Here is a 15212-nt window from a genome sequence, read left to right on the forward strand (position 1 = left end):
GGGGCCATGTATTGCGAGATTTTGGGGAACAACCTTCTTCCCTCAGTAAGAGCAATAAGGCTGGGTCGAGGCTGGGTCTTCCAACATGACAATGACCCGAAGCACACAGCCAGGATAACCAAGAAGTGGCTCTGTAAGAAGCATATCAAGGTTCTGGCGTGGCCTAGCCAGTCTCCAGACCTAAACCCAATAGAGAATCTTTGGAGGGAGCTCAAACTCCGTGTTTCTCAGCGACAGGCCAGAAACCTGACTGATCTAGAGAAGATCTGTGTGGAAAAGTGGGCCAAAATCCCTCCTGCGGTGTGTGCAAACCTGGTGAAAAACTACAGGAAACGTTTGACCTTTGTAATTGCAAACAAAGGCTACTGTACCAAATATTAACATTGACTTTCTCAGGTGTTCAAATACTTATTTGCAGCTGTATCATACAAATAAATAGTTTAAAAAATCATACATTGTGATTTCTGGATTTATTTTTTAGATTATGTCTCTCACAGTGGACATGCACCTACGATGACAATTTCAGACCCCTCCATGATTTCTAAGTGGGAGAAGTGTGTTCAAATACTTATTTTCCTCACTGTATATATATATATATATATATATATATATATATATATATATATATATATATATATATATATATATAGATAGATAGATAGATAGATAGATAGATAGATAGATAGATAGATAGATAGATAGATAGATAGATAGAGAGCCCCTGAGCACCTTTAACTCTCTGCTCCAAGTATGCTGTATCTGTGCTCTATCATCATCTGTGCTCTTCATCCCCAAATTCCGTGGTTAAATTTTAAGAATTTCCCTGTGTTAAAATTATATGTGGCAAGTAAAAGTCTCTCTATCAGCAAGCAATTACAACCACAAGTTGTAAATTTGGAGGCATCCCCTACATCAGCCCCTGACTTACTAATGTCCTTGTGGCTGAAAAGCACAAATTTGCACAAGCACACTGAAAAATCTTAATGGAACATCTCAGAAGAGTGCAGGTCATTATAACAGCAAATGGGGACTAAATGTGGAACGGGCTGTTCAAACAGCACATACAAATCATATGGTTAAAAACATTAGTAAGTCCATATAGTGTAAATATTTATACAGCTAATTAATCCCTTATCTACACCCAAGTCTAACCCTTACCTTCAAAAATAAACTTTTTAATTTTTTTTTTATTTTTAACATCTTTAGATAAAACCGGCAACTACAATAAAAATACAATACAATAAAAACTACAATGCGGTTATTGTGCACAATCACTGAGAAGACCAGATTGTAACACAGTGGAAATGATACTTTGACATTTGTGAATAGAGGAAGATGACTTCAAAACTTTGAGGTTTTCTGTTTAAATCTTGGACCCACTGCAATAATCTGCCAAATAACAAATATAATAAAAAAATTATAAATTAACTTTGGAGAGCATATTAAATGTTTAAAATCCAGAATAAGGGTTTGAAATGTATACTACCGATATAGATTTATAAATGTAAGATTTAGAGAGAGTTTAAGGTTTATATCTTAAATTTCAAAATCTTAAAGTTTGTCAGCTGTAAGGTATAAGATCATAAGTAGATATAAAGAGGGTTCAAAAGAATTGATTACACATTGCTGGCTGTCAAAAAAAAAAATTAGTCAAAATTAGAAAAAGAATGGTTATGTCTTCCTTTAGATCTATATCTGATATATCAGTATGTAAAAATATTCTTTTTGTGTAGTGGAAAGCAGAATGATACAATTTAAAGATGAATCTATATCGATCAAATACAAGATTAGAGAAATCAGAAGTCTACTGTAGGTGAGAATTATAGTGTAGGGCTGCAACTGATGATTATATTGATAATCGAATAATTGGATGATTAATTTTTCTTCGATTTAACAAATAGGTTTTTTTGTTTTTGTTTTAAAACACTTAATTCAGGGTATTGCAAAAGCCACATATTGAGTTTAACTACCTTTAATTGAGACATTTTATAAAGCTTATAGTGTGTTGAGTGCATGGGGGATTTTTCCTTGAGCAAATTCACTCAAGCTAAATTGTTTTAAAATATGCAAAGTGAAGCAATTCATGTAAATCAACATTTGTATTATTTTCAATGATAATTCCAGATGCTGGCGAATCACGACAAAACAGATCCAGTGCGACTGTCCCAAAATTAGCAAACAAACAGTTTACACAATAGCACTTCATTAATTTATTCAATTTTCACAAGATGAGGATAAACAGTTTTTGCTTACTGTGCTGATGTTTCGCTTCATCCTTGGGACACACACTTTTTTCCTGCTGCTGGTTGACGCGGTACTCTTCGCCATTTCGCAAGCGACTGTGCTATCTTGCTGTCATCTTAAGCCGTAACTTGAGGAGCCGAAATGATCAATAACAGCATTAATTGACATTGAATTTCATTATCGATTTGATCAATTTGTTGTTGCAGCCCTGATGTGGTGATTAATTGTATTTATTGATTTATACCCTTAGACTCACCAGCAGTGGAGCTGAAATTATAAAATCTACTTGTCTTAACAGTATAATTAATCCTGTCACACAGTCACCCGCAACCTGGGGCATAAAAAAGAGACACCATTTAAAATACAGAATTGTAGAAATAAAAACAGGAGATGCATGTTTAAAAAAAATATCTGTATTTATTTACTGGCATAATATACAATATACAAAGAATCACTCGAACCACTACACAATCACACATTATTGCAGAGCTGTTGGGGAAAAAATATAATACACTTAAACAAGAATAATAGATAAATCTTTAAAAAATTAACTGATAGAAACAAATTGTACATGCCAAACATAAGTTTTATGTGATTTTTTTTTTTTTAAAGATAACTATTTAATGCAGTTTGTATCTAACCCTGTACCTGTGAACATCAGCTGAAATCCACAGTCTGCAAAAAATTAATTAATTAAATAAAAGTACATTTTTGGTGGCATTTTTCTAAAATAGTGCATGGTTTTTAGGTCTCAAGAAAAGCTAAAACACTACAAGAAAATTAACACACAAATTTAACAACGAATTAATTTATATATATATATATATATATATATATATATATATATATATATATATATATATATATATATATAAAAATTAATTCGTTGTTAAATTTGTGTGTTAATTTTCTTGTAGTGTTTTAGCTTTTCTTGAGACCTAAAAACCATGCACTAATACACACACACACACACACACACACACATATATATACATACACATACATACACACACATACATACATATACACACATATACACACACACGCACACAAATAAAAAGCAGAAGTTACATGCGTACAACAATGCCAACTTTGTACAGCATATCAAGCACCAGACATGCAGAACACTTTTCATACAACCCACAGTTGGGTCCAGTAAAATAATAGTCTCTTACAAAGAGAAGCATTTTTCTCTTAATAAAATATATTTTTTCTTACAATTAAAAAGACACATTCGAACAGCTTAATTTTAATTCAGTTTCATTATCAGTAAACTGAACCAAATATACTATTGTGAACAGATTTTCTGTAAAACCACCAGGTGGCGCCCTCTTCCCAAATATATACACGAAAGTGTGTATGAAACTAAACTATTATCTTTCTAAGGTTCTAACTAAACACGAGATGATTTGAAAAACATGACTTCCAAATTTTAATGTAGTGAAATATTTGGAAATAACAAAACAAAAAAACAACAATTAAATATTAAATAATAGACATAAATGTACTATTAGTCTTGTAACAATTCTTACAAAAACAAAACACTGAATTATGTTACCTTTAGGCAACAGGCTTTGGTAAGGCTTTTAAAGGTGCAAACAATCCCTATTTATATCCTCAAGTAACTTGAATATCTGATTATTTGATGACAAAAAGTATTGTAACCTACATAGGAAGAACCTGGAGGGATTGGGGTGTCTTGGAGGGCTTTATGAAAATAGAAGACATACATACTGTATATACTGCAACGTCAAAGCAAGTTAAGGAAGCAAACTGTACCCAACTTCTGTGTTAGTGAACCAATATATCTTTCTCTTTATTAAGCAGATAATGACTGATTAAAAAAGCATGGCCTGAAATTAAACCAATCAGCTATCACAAGTTCAAACAACTGTTGTAACAAGTTGATTGGTCAATATCGCTGATACATAATAATCCTCCTCTATAAACTAATAGCAGGCCTCGCACAGACTTTGAACAAAAGTTGCCCACATATCAATTGGGGCCTAAGTATTTATATCACACAGATCGAGTTCTGTTATTTAATATTGACTTCTTGTTTTATGGATCAGATCACATCTTGTTAAAGCCTGAGATTTACATCCCTAATCTTTATATTGTGTTGTACTGGCACACTCGAGAGAAAGGGAGATCATAGCTGGAAACCACAATTCCACTGCAATAGTCATAGAGACTACCTTCTGAGCAAACACTAAGCAAACATTACCACAGTAACGCCAATTAACCCATATGCCAGTATTTCATGCACAGTTAATAGAAGCACCCACTGTTTAAATTCAAAAGAGAAAATTTTACAAAAATAATATTTACTAACAGCAATAAATAGAAATGTCAGACATAACATTAAAGTATTAAAAAACAATATTCAAGTTAATGTTGATGAGGTCATGGGTCAGGCTGACCTCAGTCTGCATAATAACCACAGGTCCACCTTAAAGAAGGTCCAAAACTCCTTGTGTTGGTCACATTCAAGAGTTCCAAATACTGCGGTAACAAATACATCGACCACATCTACTCAAGATTATACACAAGGAGTAAAGAGCATGTGACTCAAGTGTAACCATTTTCCTGGTCTCCTCAGACTGAAGGAAGTTCTTCAATCCACGGTGGACAACTCATTTCACTCCACTGAGGGATTGCTGGCTTTGACCCCGGCTCTGCCAATCTGAAGCCATGGAAGTTTGGCGCAGTTCTTAAAGAGTTGCTCAATTGCAATGTGACGAACATGGAGCTGAGATGTCAAAGAGTCCTTCTCTTGCACAGCGAGTGAAAGCTCTTCAAAGACCTCTGAGACAGACAGAGAAAGAGAGAAAGAGAGAGAGGGGCAAAGAAAGAAAGGGTACAATCAAACAAGACTGAATTTTTAGCCTTACTGTATCCTTAACTTGCTTGTTAACAAGCTCAATTAAATCCAGCTAGCTGTCAGCACTCCAGAATGATAAGATACCGGGGTAGGGGTGCACAAGAATACAAAGAATACATTATGTACAAAAGCAGCAGAGTACAGGGAATGGAAACAGGTTTGGGAAACCCTGGCAAACACAAGTGGTTTTAGATCAGAAGACATTAAGTTACATTCGGTATGTAAAAGTTACATATTTATTATGGGTCAAAGTAAACATTGCTAATACCCACAAAATTGATTTGGGGAAATTGATATTTTTTATGCCCACACACCAAAACAGAAATCGTGTGTAAATACCCATCTCTGGGAAATTATTTTTAAATGACCAGGCACATGCTTAAGACAAACACAGTTTTTCTACAAAGGTGTATCAACTTAAGACTAAGGTGTGTATAGATATTAAATAGGAACAATAGGTTTTCCAGAATTATACAAATTAGAAATTTTAATTCAGAATGAACAAAGAAAGAGGTTTAAGTGTTTTGGGTTTTCATCAAATTCTACTCCAACTTACCTTGAATCTGCAACAAGAGTTGTGAGTTCAGCTGATGCAGCTCTTCCACACTCATTTTCACCACTGCAACAGAAAATAAATGGTCTAAAGCACAGGACTGCCAAATAACATCTTAGTTGATGTGTTACATTACAAGAGCAGTAAATGAACTTGATTTTACTCAGAAAAGTATGAGGGGAACTCAGCAGCTCGGTATGCAACCTTGAGACATTCTTCTGACCAATCATAAATTTCAGTAACAGTTAAGACCCGGGACCCTATCTCTCTTAAATACCAGCAAAAGCATTATTTTAGAATGAATCCCTGGACATTCATATATTATAAGTGAGTCAAACAGATATAAAACATGTCTAAATGTGGAATGCATGTCCTTTATATCATTCTCATACTTAATAAGCATTATTGAAACAACGACAGCAAATTCATTATAAGGAACAGCAAATTTTATCTGCCAGAAATGAAAGAGTTGACACCCAAGATATTTTTTAAAGGACTTAAATTGTACTCACATCCCTCTCGGCTGTAGCCTGTATGTCTTTCCTGCTGTTCTCCGCCTCCCTGCTGTTGCAGTGTGTGCTTCTGTTCATTCCTCCACAGCTGCCCAGAGTCCTGGAGAAGCTCAAGATCCTCCGTTTCCCCTGGACATGCACCCTCCACCCAGCGAGGGGCATATCTAGGAACCTGGGCACCTGACTGGGTCGTCAACTTCCTGTCAACCTGATGCGTGTGAAACAGGAGCTGGTGATTAGAGCCAGAGTCTCTGTTCTGGGCATACTGCACAATGCGACTAATCTGCTGGCTCAGCGCACGTTTGACACCCTCATAGGTACTGTGTGAGGTCTTGCCATGTGAGACCTTCTGGTTGGCAATGAGATGGTACTTCTCAAAACAGTCCCTGTGCCCACGCAAAGATGTGGAGTGTAGCAGAGTGGCAGCAGACACACCTAAAATACACAAGTACATCCTGCTTACATTTTTTTTTTTTATTGAATATTGAGATTTTAGGCAATTACCTATTGTATAAAGTTCATTTGGTCCATGTCCTGTTTTCCAGAGAAAAAAAGATATGGCACACAATTAAAGGGAAGAGCCAAATATAGATTAAATGATTCTTCAAATCTGGGTTAAAAACATATGAAAAACTGAAAAAAACATATCCCTGAAAGTAATGTTATACCCATGAAAAAGGCAACGATATAATGCACATAGAATAAATATAAATGGTGTATAAGTACACCAGCTCATTACAGATTATGTTACTGCACCATGCATATACCAGTCTTTAGAGGAAAAAGATTTGCAGCAAGCTGATTTAAGGGAAAATGTGATCTACTTCAGTAGCTTTTTCCAGTGGAAGTTAGCAAGCTTACAAATATGTCATGTTTCTGCTGCTTTGCATTAAAAGCTTTGTGCAAAATCTATATGGACAAAAGCCAGATTTTTTCCTAGATATAGGATTATTAGAGATTCCATATAACTTGTTTCAGATTGCGATACCATCACTGTTATCGTAATCTAGGGAAGAACAGGGGACAATCAAGAATGCAACAAGGGAACTGTTTTTACCATGGCAATGTGTCCTAATTAAACCAACCACACAAAACATGCTAGCGTTTTTACACAAAGGACACAACATTTTATGTCTACTTGGGTTGAAAAACTACAATTTAAAAAAAGGAAAAAAGTGGATCTGAAGAAAAAGACCAGAAATACCAACCACATACTGAAACACAGCAAAATAGCTTTAACACTTAAAACAAATATATAAGCAGCCTAATTACTATCTAATTATTTCGAGTGTCTTAAGATACAAGAAAAAAATTTGGAAGCACTTTCCCTAACAAACTATAAAAATAAATTCTCTTTGTCATAACCAAAAAGGGAACCTGGTGTATTCTTTGGGTTTCATCTCACACAATGATACCGAGATTAATAGAGGAACTGAGTAAATATGATCAGTGATGGGTCAAAAAAAAAATTCAAAAGATTAGACATAAGCCAAAAAAAAAAAAAAAAAACAGAATACAAGAATTTGAAATGTTCATCATTAAAACATGTTAAAACATGAATTCAGTGGTGCCGTGAGCTTAAAACCTGACAATCAGCTTCCATTTTCTGTGCATGTACCTACATGCTGTATAAACCACATTGAGCAACAAACAGGAAAAAAGAAAGCGAGATGGTGTCAAGACCTGACCTCGTTTACAACCAAAGTGTATAAATTCAAACGTCTTAACCGCTTAAAATATGTTCACAGGTGATTTGAACTCTAAAAATTTTAATAACTAAAATTATTATTAGCATTTTCCTAAATTGTTATTTTTAATTGAGATGCATTTTTTCATTATTTTATAAGACACAATTCTAAAATGCTAACTTGTTTGTCATGAGTGTGGCATTGAAGGAGCAAACTATCACTCAACTTCTAGTGGTTCTGGGTAAAAATCCTGTATGACTACTACAGTCACAGTGCAGGAGGTGAAAACATTACTGTGCAAAGTTGTGAAGTGCAGCACACCAGGGTAAGGTAAAACCAAAAAATTAAGAATTACACAAAGTGTATTTGTGGCTAGGTAAAAAAAAAAAATGTCCAAAAAAGACAATTATGATGGTCATTAAATAAAAATCTGTCATGTGTGCCTACACATCTAAACTCATTATATATCCTGTCAAAATCCTTCAGCTATGCTTTGTTTAATCACTTACAGTATATTCCAAATCTACTGTCAGATTTACAAATTAACATTGTTATGACTGTGATATATACCGATTTATATATTCACAAACAGCCCAATGCAAGAACTGGAATTTACTTTAAAATAATGCATTTGCTCTACCTGCTACTTAGCCTTTTAATCGGCAAAATTAGTGTCCTAATCACAACTTAGAACACAGTTGAGCAGTAGCGGGTCCTGAGCATGAATTTAGATTCTTGGTCATATCATTGGCCATATGACAAAACTATGATTGACTGCGAGTAGCCTAATGATTGTACTCAAATGACTGAACACATGCTGAACACTTTAGGTCTCATGTCAGTGTGCAGTTCAGCATGAGGGTAGTGCTCTAATGTGGTCAGTCAGGCTCAACATACACACCCTTAATGTATTATTTATTGAGTTTGAATTTTCATTTAGAATGTTGCAAGATGGGGAAGACTCAGGAGAGGAAAACAAAGCCAATCAACACCATCATTGTCGAAGGTTTCTGTCTCATCATGTATTATTGCATCATCAAGAGTAATCCAACCACCCTGCAAAAACCCTGTCATGTAATGAAATGTCAAAAATTCATTATATCTTTTACAAAAAGTGAAATATTCCTGTTATAGTAATGTTTATGTTGATCAATAAGGACCTTAATTACATTCACTTTATTCAGTCATTTGGCAGATTGGTATCCTAAATACCATTTATCTCATTTATACAATTTTCAAATCAGAAGTCCAGCATCCTAACCATAGACCTGCCAGTACTCCATCTGTGTTCTTATTACAGCCAGTGGATCAGTTTGAGGTTTTCAGTTCAGCCTAACATACAAAATAGGACACTGGATCCTTGACCCATTTTGTTGAACCTGGAAGATGCTGTGTGTATGTGTGTGTAGGCATGTGTGTATAATTGGGACAGGGTCTTCATTCATGGTCAAAAACAGCAACTCACTGCTAAAAATAAAGTGAAGTCAACAGCTGGTCAAAAAAAAAAAAAAAAAAAAAAAAATTATATATATATATATATATATATATATATATATATATATATATATATACACACACACACACACACACACACACACACACACACACACACACACACACAAATAATTACACATTATATATATATATATATATATATATATATATATATATATATATATATATATATATATATATATATATAGAGACAAGAACTGCTCATCTGACCTTTCTCTTATACAACAGCACTCTTTACAGTCTTGATTACATATTTATCCTGAAATTATACAGAATCAATATCAAAAACACTACAATGAAGTTCTGACAGTCTTGTGACACAGTAAAACTGTGAAAATTACATGTATATTTGGTAGTACTTGATCACAAAGTAAACGCTGTCTCAGAATACAATAGTCCCATATAAAAGCATTATATAAACATTTATGTGTCTGCCAAATCAGCATGGCTGTAGAGAAGTCAAATTATTCAGCGAAAGTTTTGAAAAATTGTGCTCACAGGCACCCTCTTTTGATATAGCCCAAAATACAAACAGACTCATTAGTGATCATTTACCTAAAATCCCTTCTGATTATAGACCAATCACAACAGATACACAGCAAGAAACAACCAGGAGAATGAGTTTTTTTCCCCACTACATTTGATGTTTTAAACACAATGTATTTTCACCAGAAAAAACACCATCCAGAACAGAAATTTGAAGCACATTTTGAGACCAGGTGCTAGTCTTTTCCTGTGTGAGGGTACGCAGAGAAACTTGGACCCACGTCCTGCCCTCTAATTAAGAAATCCTTAAACTTTGACATGATGGTTATAAGTTTAGAAATGATGATGCATTTGAAGAATAAGATTAACAGCAATAAAGAGATAGTGTGTTGTGTTGTGGTTATTTAAGGGAGTACGCTGCTTCTGTTAAAAGGACTTTTTTACATTTATAAAATTCTTTTGGACAGAGGTTGCTTTTTTTCCCCATCTTATTAAATTTGAGAGAGAGATGAGCTGGTAAGAGAATAAGTAATTAATAGCTATTATAACAAAAATGGCAAGGGGAACTAAGCTTGTTTCATGTACTGTCGCATGGCCTTAAATGCAACAATAATTGGATTAGAAGTATAGAAGTATAGAGTAATTTCTTTTTAGAAAATTATTTACAAATTGCTATGTTCTATAGGGAATTGAACTTTTGTGTGTGCATTTATTGGAAACTATCAGTTTTGTATTAGACTATCACACTACCCCAACATTTAATATTTATCTATAACTTGTTTATCTAAAAATACTGTTACAATACAAACTTTACTACTATCAATCAGCCACTCTGTAACTGTTTAAATTACACACCGACACACACACACACTCTTAAGTATTGTTTTAGTACACCACATCTCTGGAAATTTCTGTTATGCAGACATTCTCTTTGACCGACAATGAGTCTGATGTGCTTCTAAGCAACACATTCCAGTTTTTCTGTAGTGAGGTTGAAGACTGCTGGAATATCTCTCTCAATCTCTTTTCCACGGAGTTAACTACTGAACACAAAAAGCACAGTCCTGCAGTTTTAGCAGCTATGAGCCAAATTTACTTTAAGGTAAACTGGCAGTTAAACCACACTGTGCTTGGTTAGGACACATATCACATCTGCAAGAGGATACAGATCAAGTGCAAAACACAGCAGCACTGCTGCAAATGATTAAAAATAGCCGGTTATTTCAACTACCGACAATCAGAGACAATGCACACACATTGTGGTGGTTTTACACATAGCATGGAAACCACATTAGAATATGGTGTTCAAATATAAGGAGCAGACTTGCATATTAACACCAATGGCACTACATGCTGGACACTAGCAGTAACATAGGCTGTCCTCCCCTAAAGTAAATCACTCTCACACAACATTACATTGTTGTGTGCTTTCAAAACATTTGCAGTTCATAGCACATTTGTGGCCTGTGCTCATGTTTACTTGTCCACGCCAAACCACAGGTTTTGCTCAGTGTCTCTACTAAAATTCACTTCATCTCACTTACTCTTACTCAGACCATTCACTCATAACCAAGGATGGGTTTAGAGATCCGGTCATTTTTTTGGTCTGGTGTGAAAATGGGCTAATACCGGACTACCGATAAGCTTCAGGACAAACAGTACTGTTATCAATATTTGAGTAGTTTTATCGCCTTTACTTCAGTAAATTACAAGTTGCTGCTTGTCATTTTTCATACCTGAACGATGTCTTCATGTGGCTGATGTTTGCTTGATGTAGGTGCGATATCCATGCATATTTGCAGTGGGTGTTTTTGTTTAATCAGTTATGGAGGCAATGTTGAAATGTTGAAATGAAAAGTGTGAGCTCACGGTACATTTACAAACAAAACGCACCATTCTACCTTAAGCAATGTGCTTTATTTACTATATTGACACTGTTCTTTTTATGTTAAGCATGAAAATCAGTTTCCATGACCCTTTTAAGCAGACTGCCATAATAAATTAAGCACAGGGAACAATTATATTTAGCCTAAAATCAACAAAACAGCCATTTCAATACAACATTTCCCCAACATAGACACTTACCCTCTATGCTAAGTTCAAAGCAGACATGACAGAAGGACAGAGTTCCTCTGTCCGTGTCTAGCTTACAGATAGTGCAGATGTTGTCATCATTCAAGTCTATATTCACAAATTGCTCCTCTTCATTCATTGCCCCTGTATAGAAGCAATACAAAAAAAACAAAAAACATTTAAGAGCCTAACATATACATAGCTCAAAATAGGTTTATACATAGCTTATCCCCTACAACATTATCAGAAAGGTTAATTCTTTGTTTTTTCTATTAAATGCAAACATTTAGGTTTGACACAATGCAGAGTTTTCTATTTCATCTCCTGATATTTACTTTTGTATGTGCCAAGCAATAAGCACATGGCTGCTCAGCTGGATCTGCTGGTTCACTTGGTCAATCTAAAACCTTTTATTTCCTACTGGTGACAAGTCCTAAGTCATGTTGGCAGTGTTTTGGGTCACTGTCTTGCTCCCAAACAAATAAAATGTCTTAGTAAATTTGCAGACTGAATGTTTTTGTAGATGTCTTGTAGATTAATTAATTCTGTTGTTACCGTCTTGAGTTACAACATCAGTAAAGATAAATGAGCCTGTTCTAGATGCAAGCCTAAGCCATGACACTACTTCCACCATGCTAGACCATTGAGCTTGTATATTTTGCATTATTAACACACAAGTTGTTGGCCTTTCTATCACTTTAGTAGTCCTTAATGTTGGTTTTGTAACTTCTCTGTTTTTCTTTGCAAATTACAATCTGGCCTTTTGGTTTTAACATATTGTGTACGGGTAAATATATTGTGGTATTGCCTATATATTTCTGTGTTTTGGAAGGGAGACTGTGATACCTTCACCCCTGCTCTCTAGAGTGTGTTGATGTCCCTGTCAGGACTGTTGTTTTTGGGATTTTCTTCACAGCTGTTTCAGTCATCAACTGCTGCTGTTGTTCTCTTGACTGATTAGTTGTTCGCACACTGGTGGTTTCCTTCTTTGTCAGAATGATTTCCAAACTGTTGTATTGACTAAGCTCAATGTCTGTGCAATATCTCTGCCTGATTTTGCTTTTTTCCTCAGCGTTTCATTAGCAAAATGATTTTCTTTCATTCTTTCTCCCTTAAACAGCTCCCTGGTCTTCATGTCAATTTAAGGTATTTCAAATTCCAGTCTTGATCTTCACAGGTAAAACCCAGTAGAATTTAAACAATCAATGTAGACCATGGGAGCAAGAACCACCTTTTAGTAACCTGTTCCAATATTTCTGATCACTTGAAAATTAATGGGTTCAAGCAGAAGGTGCTTATACACATCCAGACGAAAAAATCCAGAAATGAATGATACGATTCTGATCGATTGTCTCATAGTGTTTTGATGTCAAAGTGATAAATGTGAGAATAAACAGATATTTTGGACTCCAAAGCAAACAACAGAAGTACAGTGTATTTTAAACATGACTTAAAACTCTTGTTAGTTGATTTCTGCTGCAATTGTGCAATAATAAACAGTGCTTGTGCTGATCAGTACACAGGTCCATTTACATTTACTTAAATAAAAAGCGAGCATGTTTGTGTGTATGTTTGTACACACGTGTGTATTGGAGAATATTATTATTTGCACTGCCTCATATTTACACACCCTCCACTAACTGTACAATATTTTTACCTTTATCAATTATTTTACTAATTTTCTAAGTTTTTATAGCTTTCGTGTTTTTATAGCAGCAGCACATAATGAGAAAATTCTCGTATGTGTGATTCCGATTCGGATCCTGGATGAAAATCCGTTGTTGGTTGAAACTGTTGTCATTTTTCGTAGTTAATAGATGAACTCTAAGCTAAGGTAAATTGTACTTTGCTAACGGGAACAATCCTTCAACAAATATTTCCTGACTTGAGTATATCGTGCTAGAAAGCTCGATTGTCGAAAAAAAAAAGCATCAAGAGAGCAGTGAAACCTGCTATAAAAATACATGTCCACGGATAACAGCTAGCTAGATTGCTAAACTAACTTGTTAGCTTGTTTGCTAGCACCGTCCTGATGCTACGAGGACAGCCACTTGTTCATGACCGTTATTTATCATCAGTTCACCTGAAATGAACATAGAAGGGAAATCATTTCCAAGAACAATTTCTCTTCAAATACATATCTAATGAACAGGGAAGACATCTGATATTACCTTGTTTGACGTTGTCAGGAAAGTCTTCGAAAAAGAAGCTGAAAAGCTGTAAGCAGCGGATCTCTCAGAGCCCACGCTCTAACAGCGCAGTTATAGTGATGTTATTGAAGAGCGGCGGAAAGATCGGGGTTGCCAGGTTCATGTGATCAAAGCGATATCAAAACTTCAAACAAACGACCTTTTAGAACAATGACTACCTTACCAAATATACTGTAATATTTACAAACATCGGACAGTATTTCTAATAATACCACACTTTAAACCGCACAGATTCCATATTTAAACTTTTACCAGAATTTTTAAATAATCTCGAATTATTAAATATTATTGATAAACAACAGGTACTCGATAGGTCATTTGATTGTGACACAACACATAGATCCAAGTAAGAATTGCTTATGCACATGGTAAATTAGATTTTATTCACCCGATAAATCGTTGTAGGGTTATTTGGTTGGCTCTTAAAAATACTTTCAAGCGATTATATTACGGTTTTAGACAAGACTTGGCAGTGGTTTGGATATACAGTACTCTAACCTCGATAAACCAGTGGATTTGGCAACCTACACTGCACGTAGTTGCTGACGAAAGTAGGCAGTTTCCGTTTACGGAAAGTACGGAATGAGCTATTACCGCGCGAGGGAGGGTACGGCTTCAGACCAAAACAAGAACAGCCATCTGAATTCACTGTGTTTAGCGTTCCTTGTAAATATAGTAGCATGAATATCAAACATCTATACATAAAATAAAAGGTGAGAGAAAATAAGAGTAAACAAAAGACATGTTTGTGTTTTATTCTTTGTAAGCTGCCTATGGTACAGTCCACATTTTGTTCCTTGAGCTGACAATAATTGGTCACTTTTAATCAGATGTACATTAGTGATCAAAACAGAACAGAAAATCCCACAGTCACTGTATTATTTCAATGTGTATTTATTCTTCCGCGCACAAGATGTTGACTGCTTTGAGAGGTTCACTGTTTAAAGCGCTATACAAATAAAAAATGAAAACAAAAAGACTGGGGAAGCCCAAAGCCCGATGGGGATTTTCTCCAGGGAAAATATAGTTCAAGGTTTAAGGTTTTTA

General features: G+C 35.0%; 1 protein-coding gene across 3 annotated transcripts; it reads right to left on the reverse strand.

Moving 5' to 3' along the window:
- Positions 1-2641: 2641 nt before the first annotated feature.
- On the reverse strand, positions 2642-14284 carry cUnh21orf91 (chromosome Un C21orf91 homolog). 3 transcript variants are annotated; one of them, XM_083569185.1, is made up of 8 exons: positions 14127-14284; positions 12802-14038; positions 11968-12099; positions 6698-6727; positions 6194-6628; positions 5685-5747; positions 3228-5052; positions 2642-3005 (listed from the first exon to the last, which is right to left on the reverse strand). In XM_083569185.1, exons 3-7 carry the CDS (start codon positions 12092-12094, stop codon positions 4886-4888), a joined length of 822 nt encoding a protein of 273 aa, XP_083425311.1. In that variant the 5' UTR covers positions 12095-12099; positions 12802-14038; positions 14127-14284; the 3' UTR covers positions 2642-3005; positions 3228-4885. The 3 variants fall into 3 exon arrangements, with proteins under 3 accessions (XP_083425311.1, XP_083425310.1, XP_083425312.1); XM_083569184.1 differs by lacking the exon at positions 12802-14038 and having other exon boundaries at positions 14127-14279; XM_083569186.1 differs by lacking the exon at positions 6698-6727 and having other exon boundaries at positions 14127-14243.
- Positions 14285-15212: the final 928 nt, after the last annotated feature.

Source organism: Silurus aristotelis (genome assembly GCF_946808225.1).
Source record: "Silurus aristotelis genome assembly, chromosome: 18".
NCBI classification, from domain to species: Eukaryota; Metazoa; Chordata; class Actinopteri; order Siluriformes; family Siluridae; genus Silurus; species Silurus aristotelis.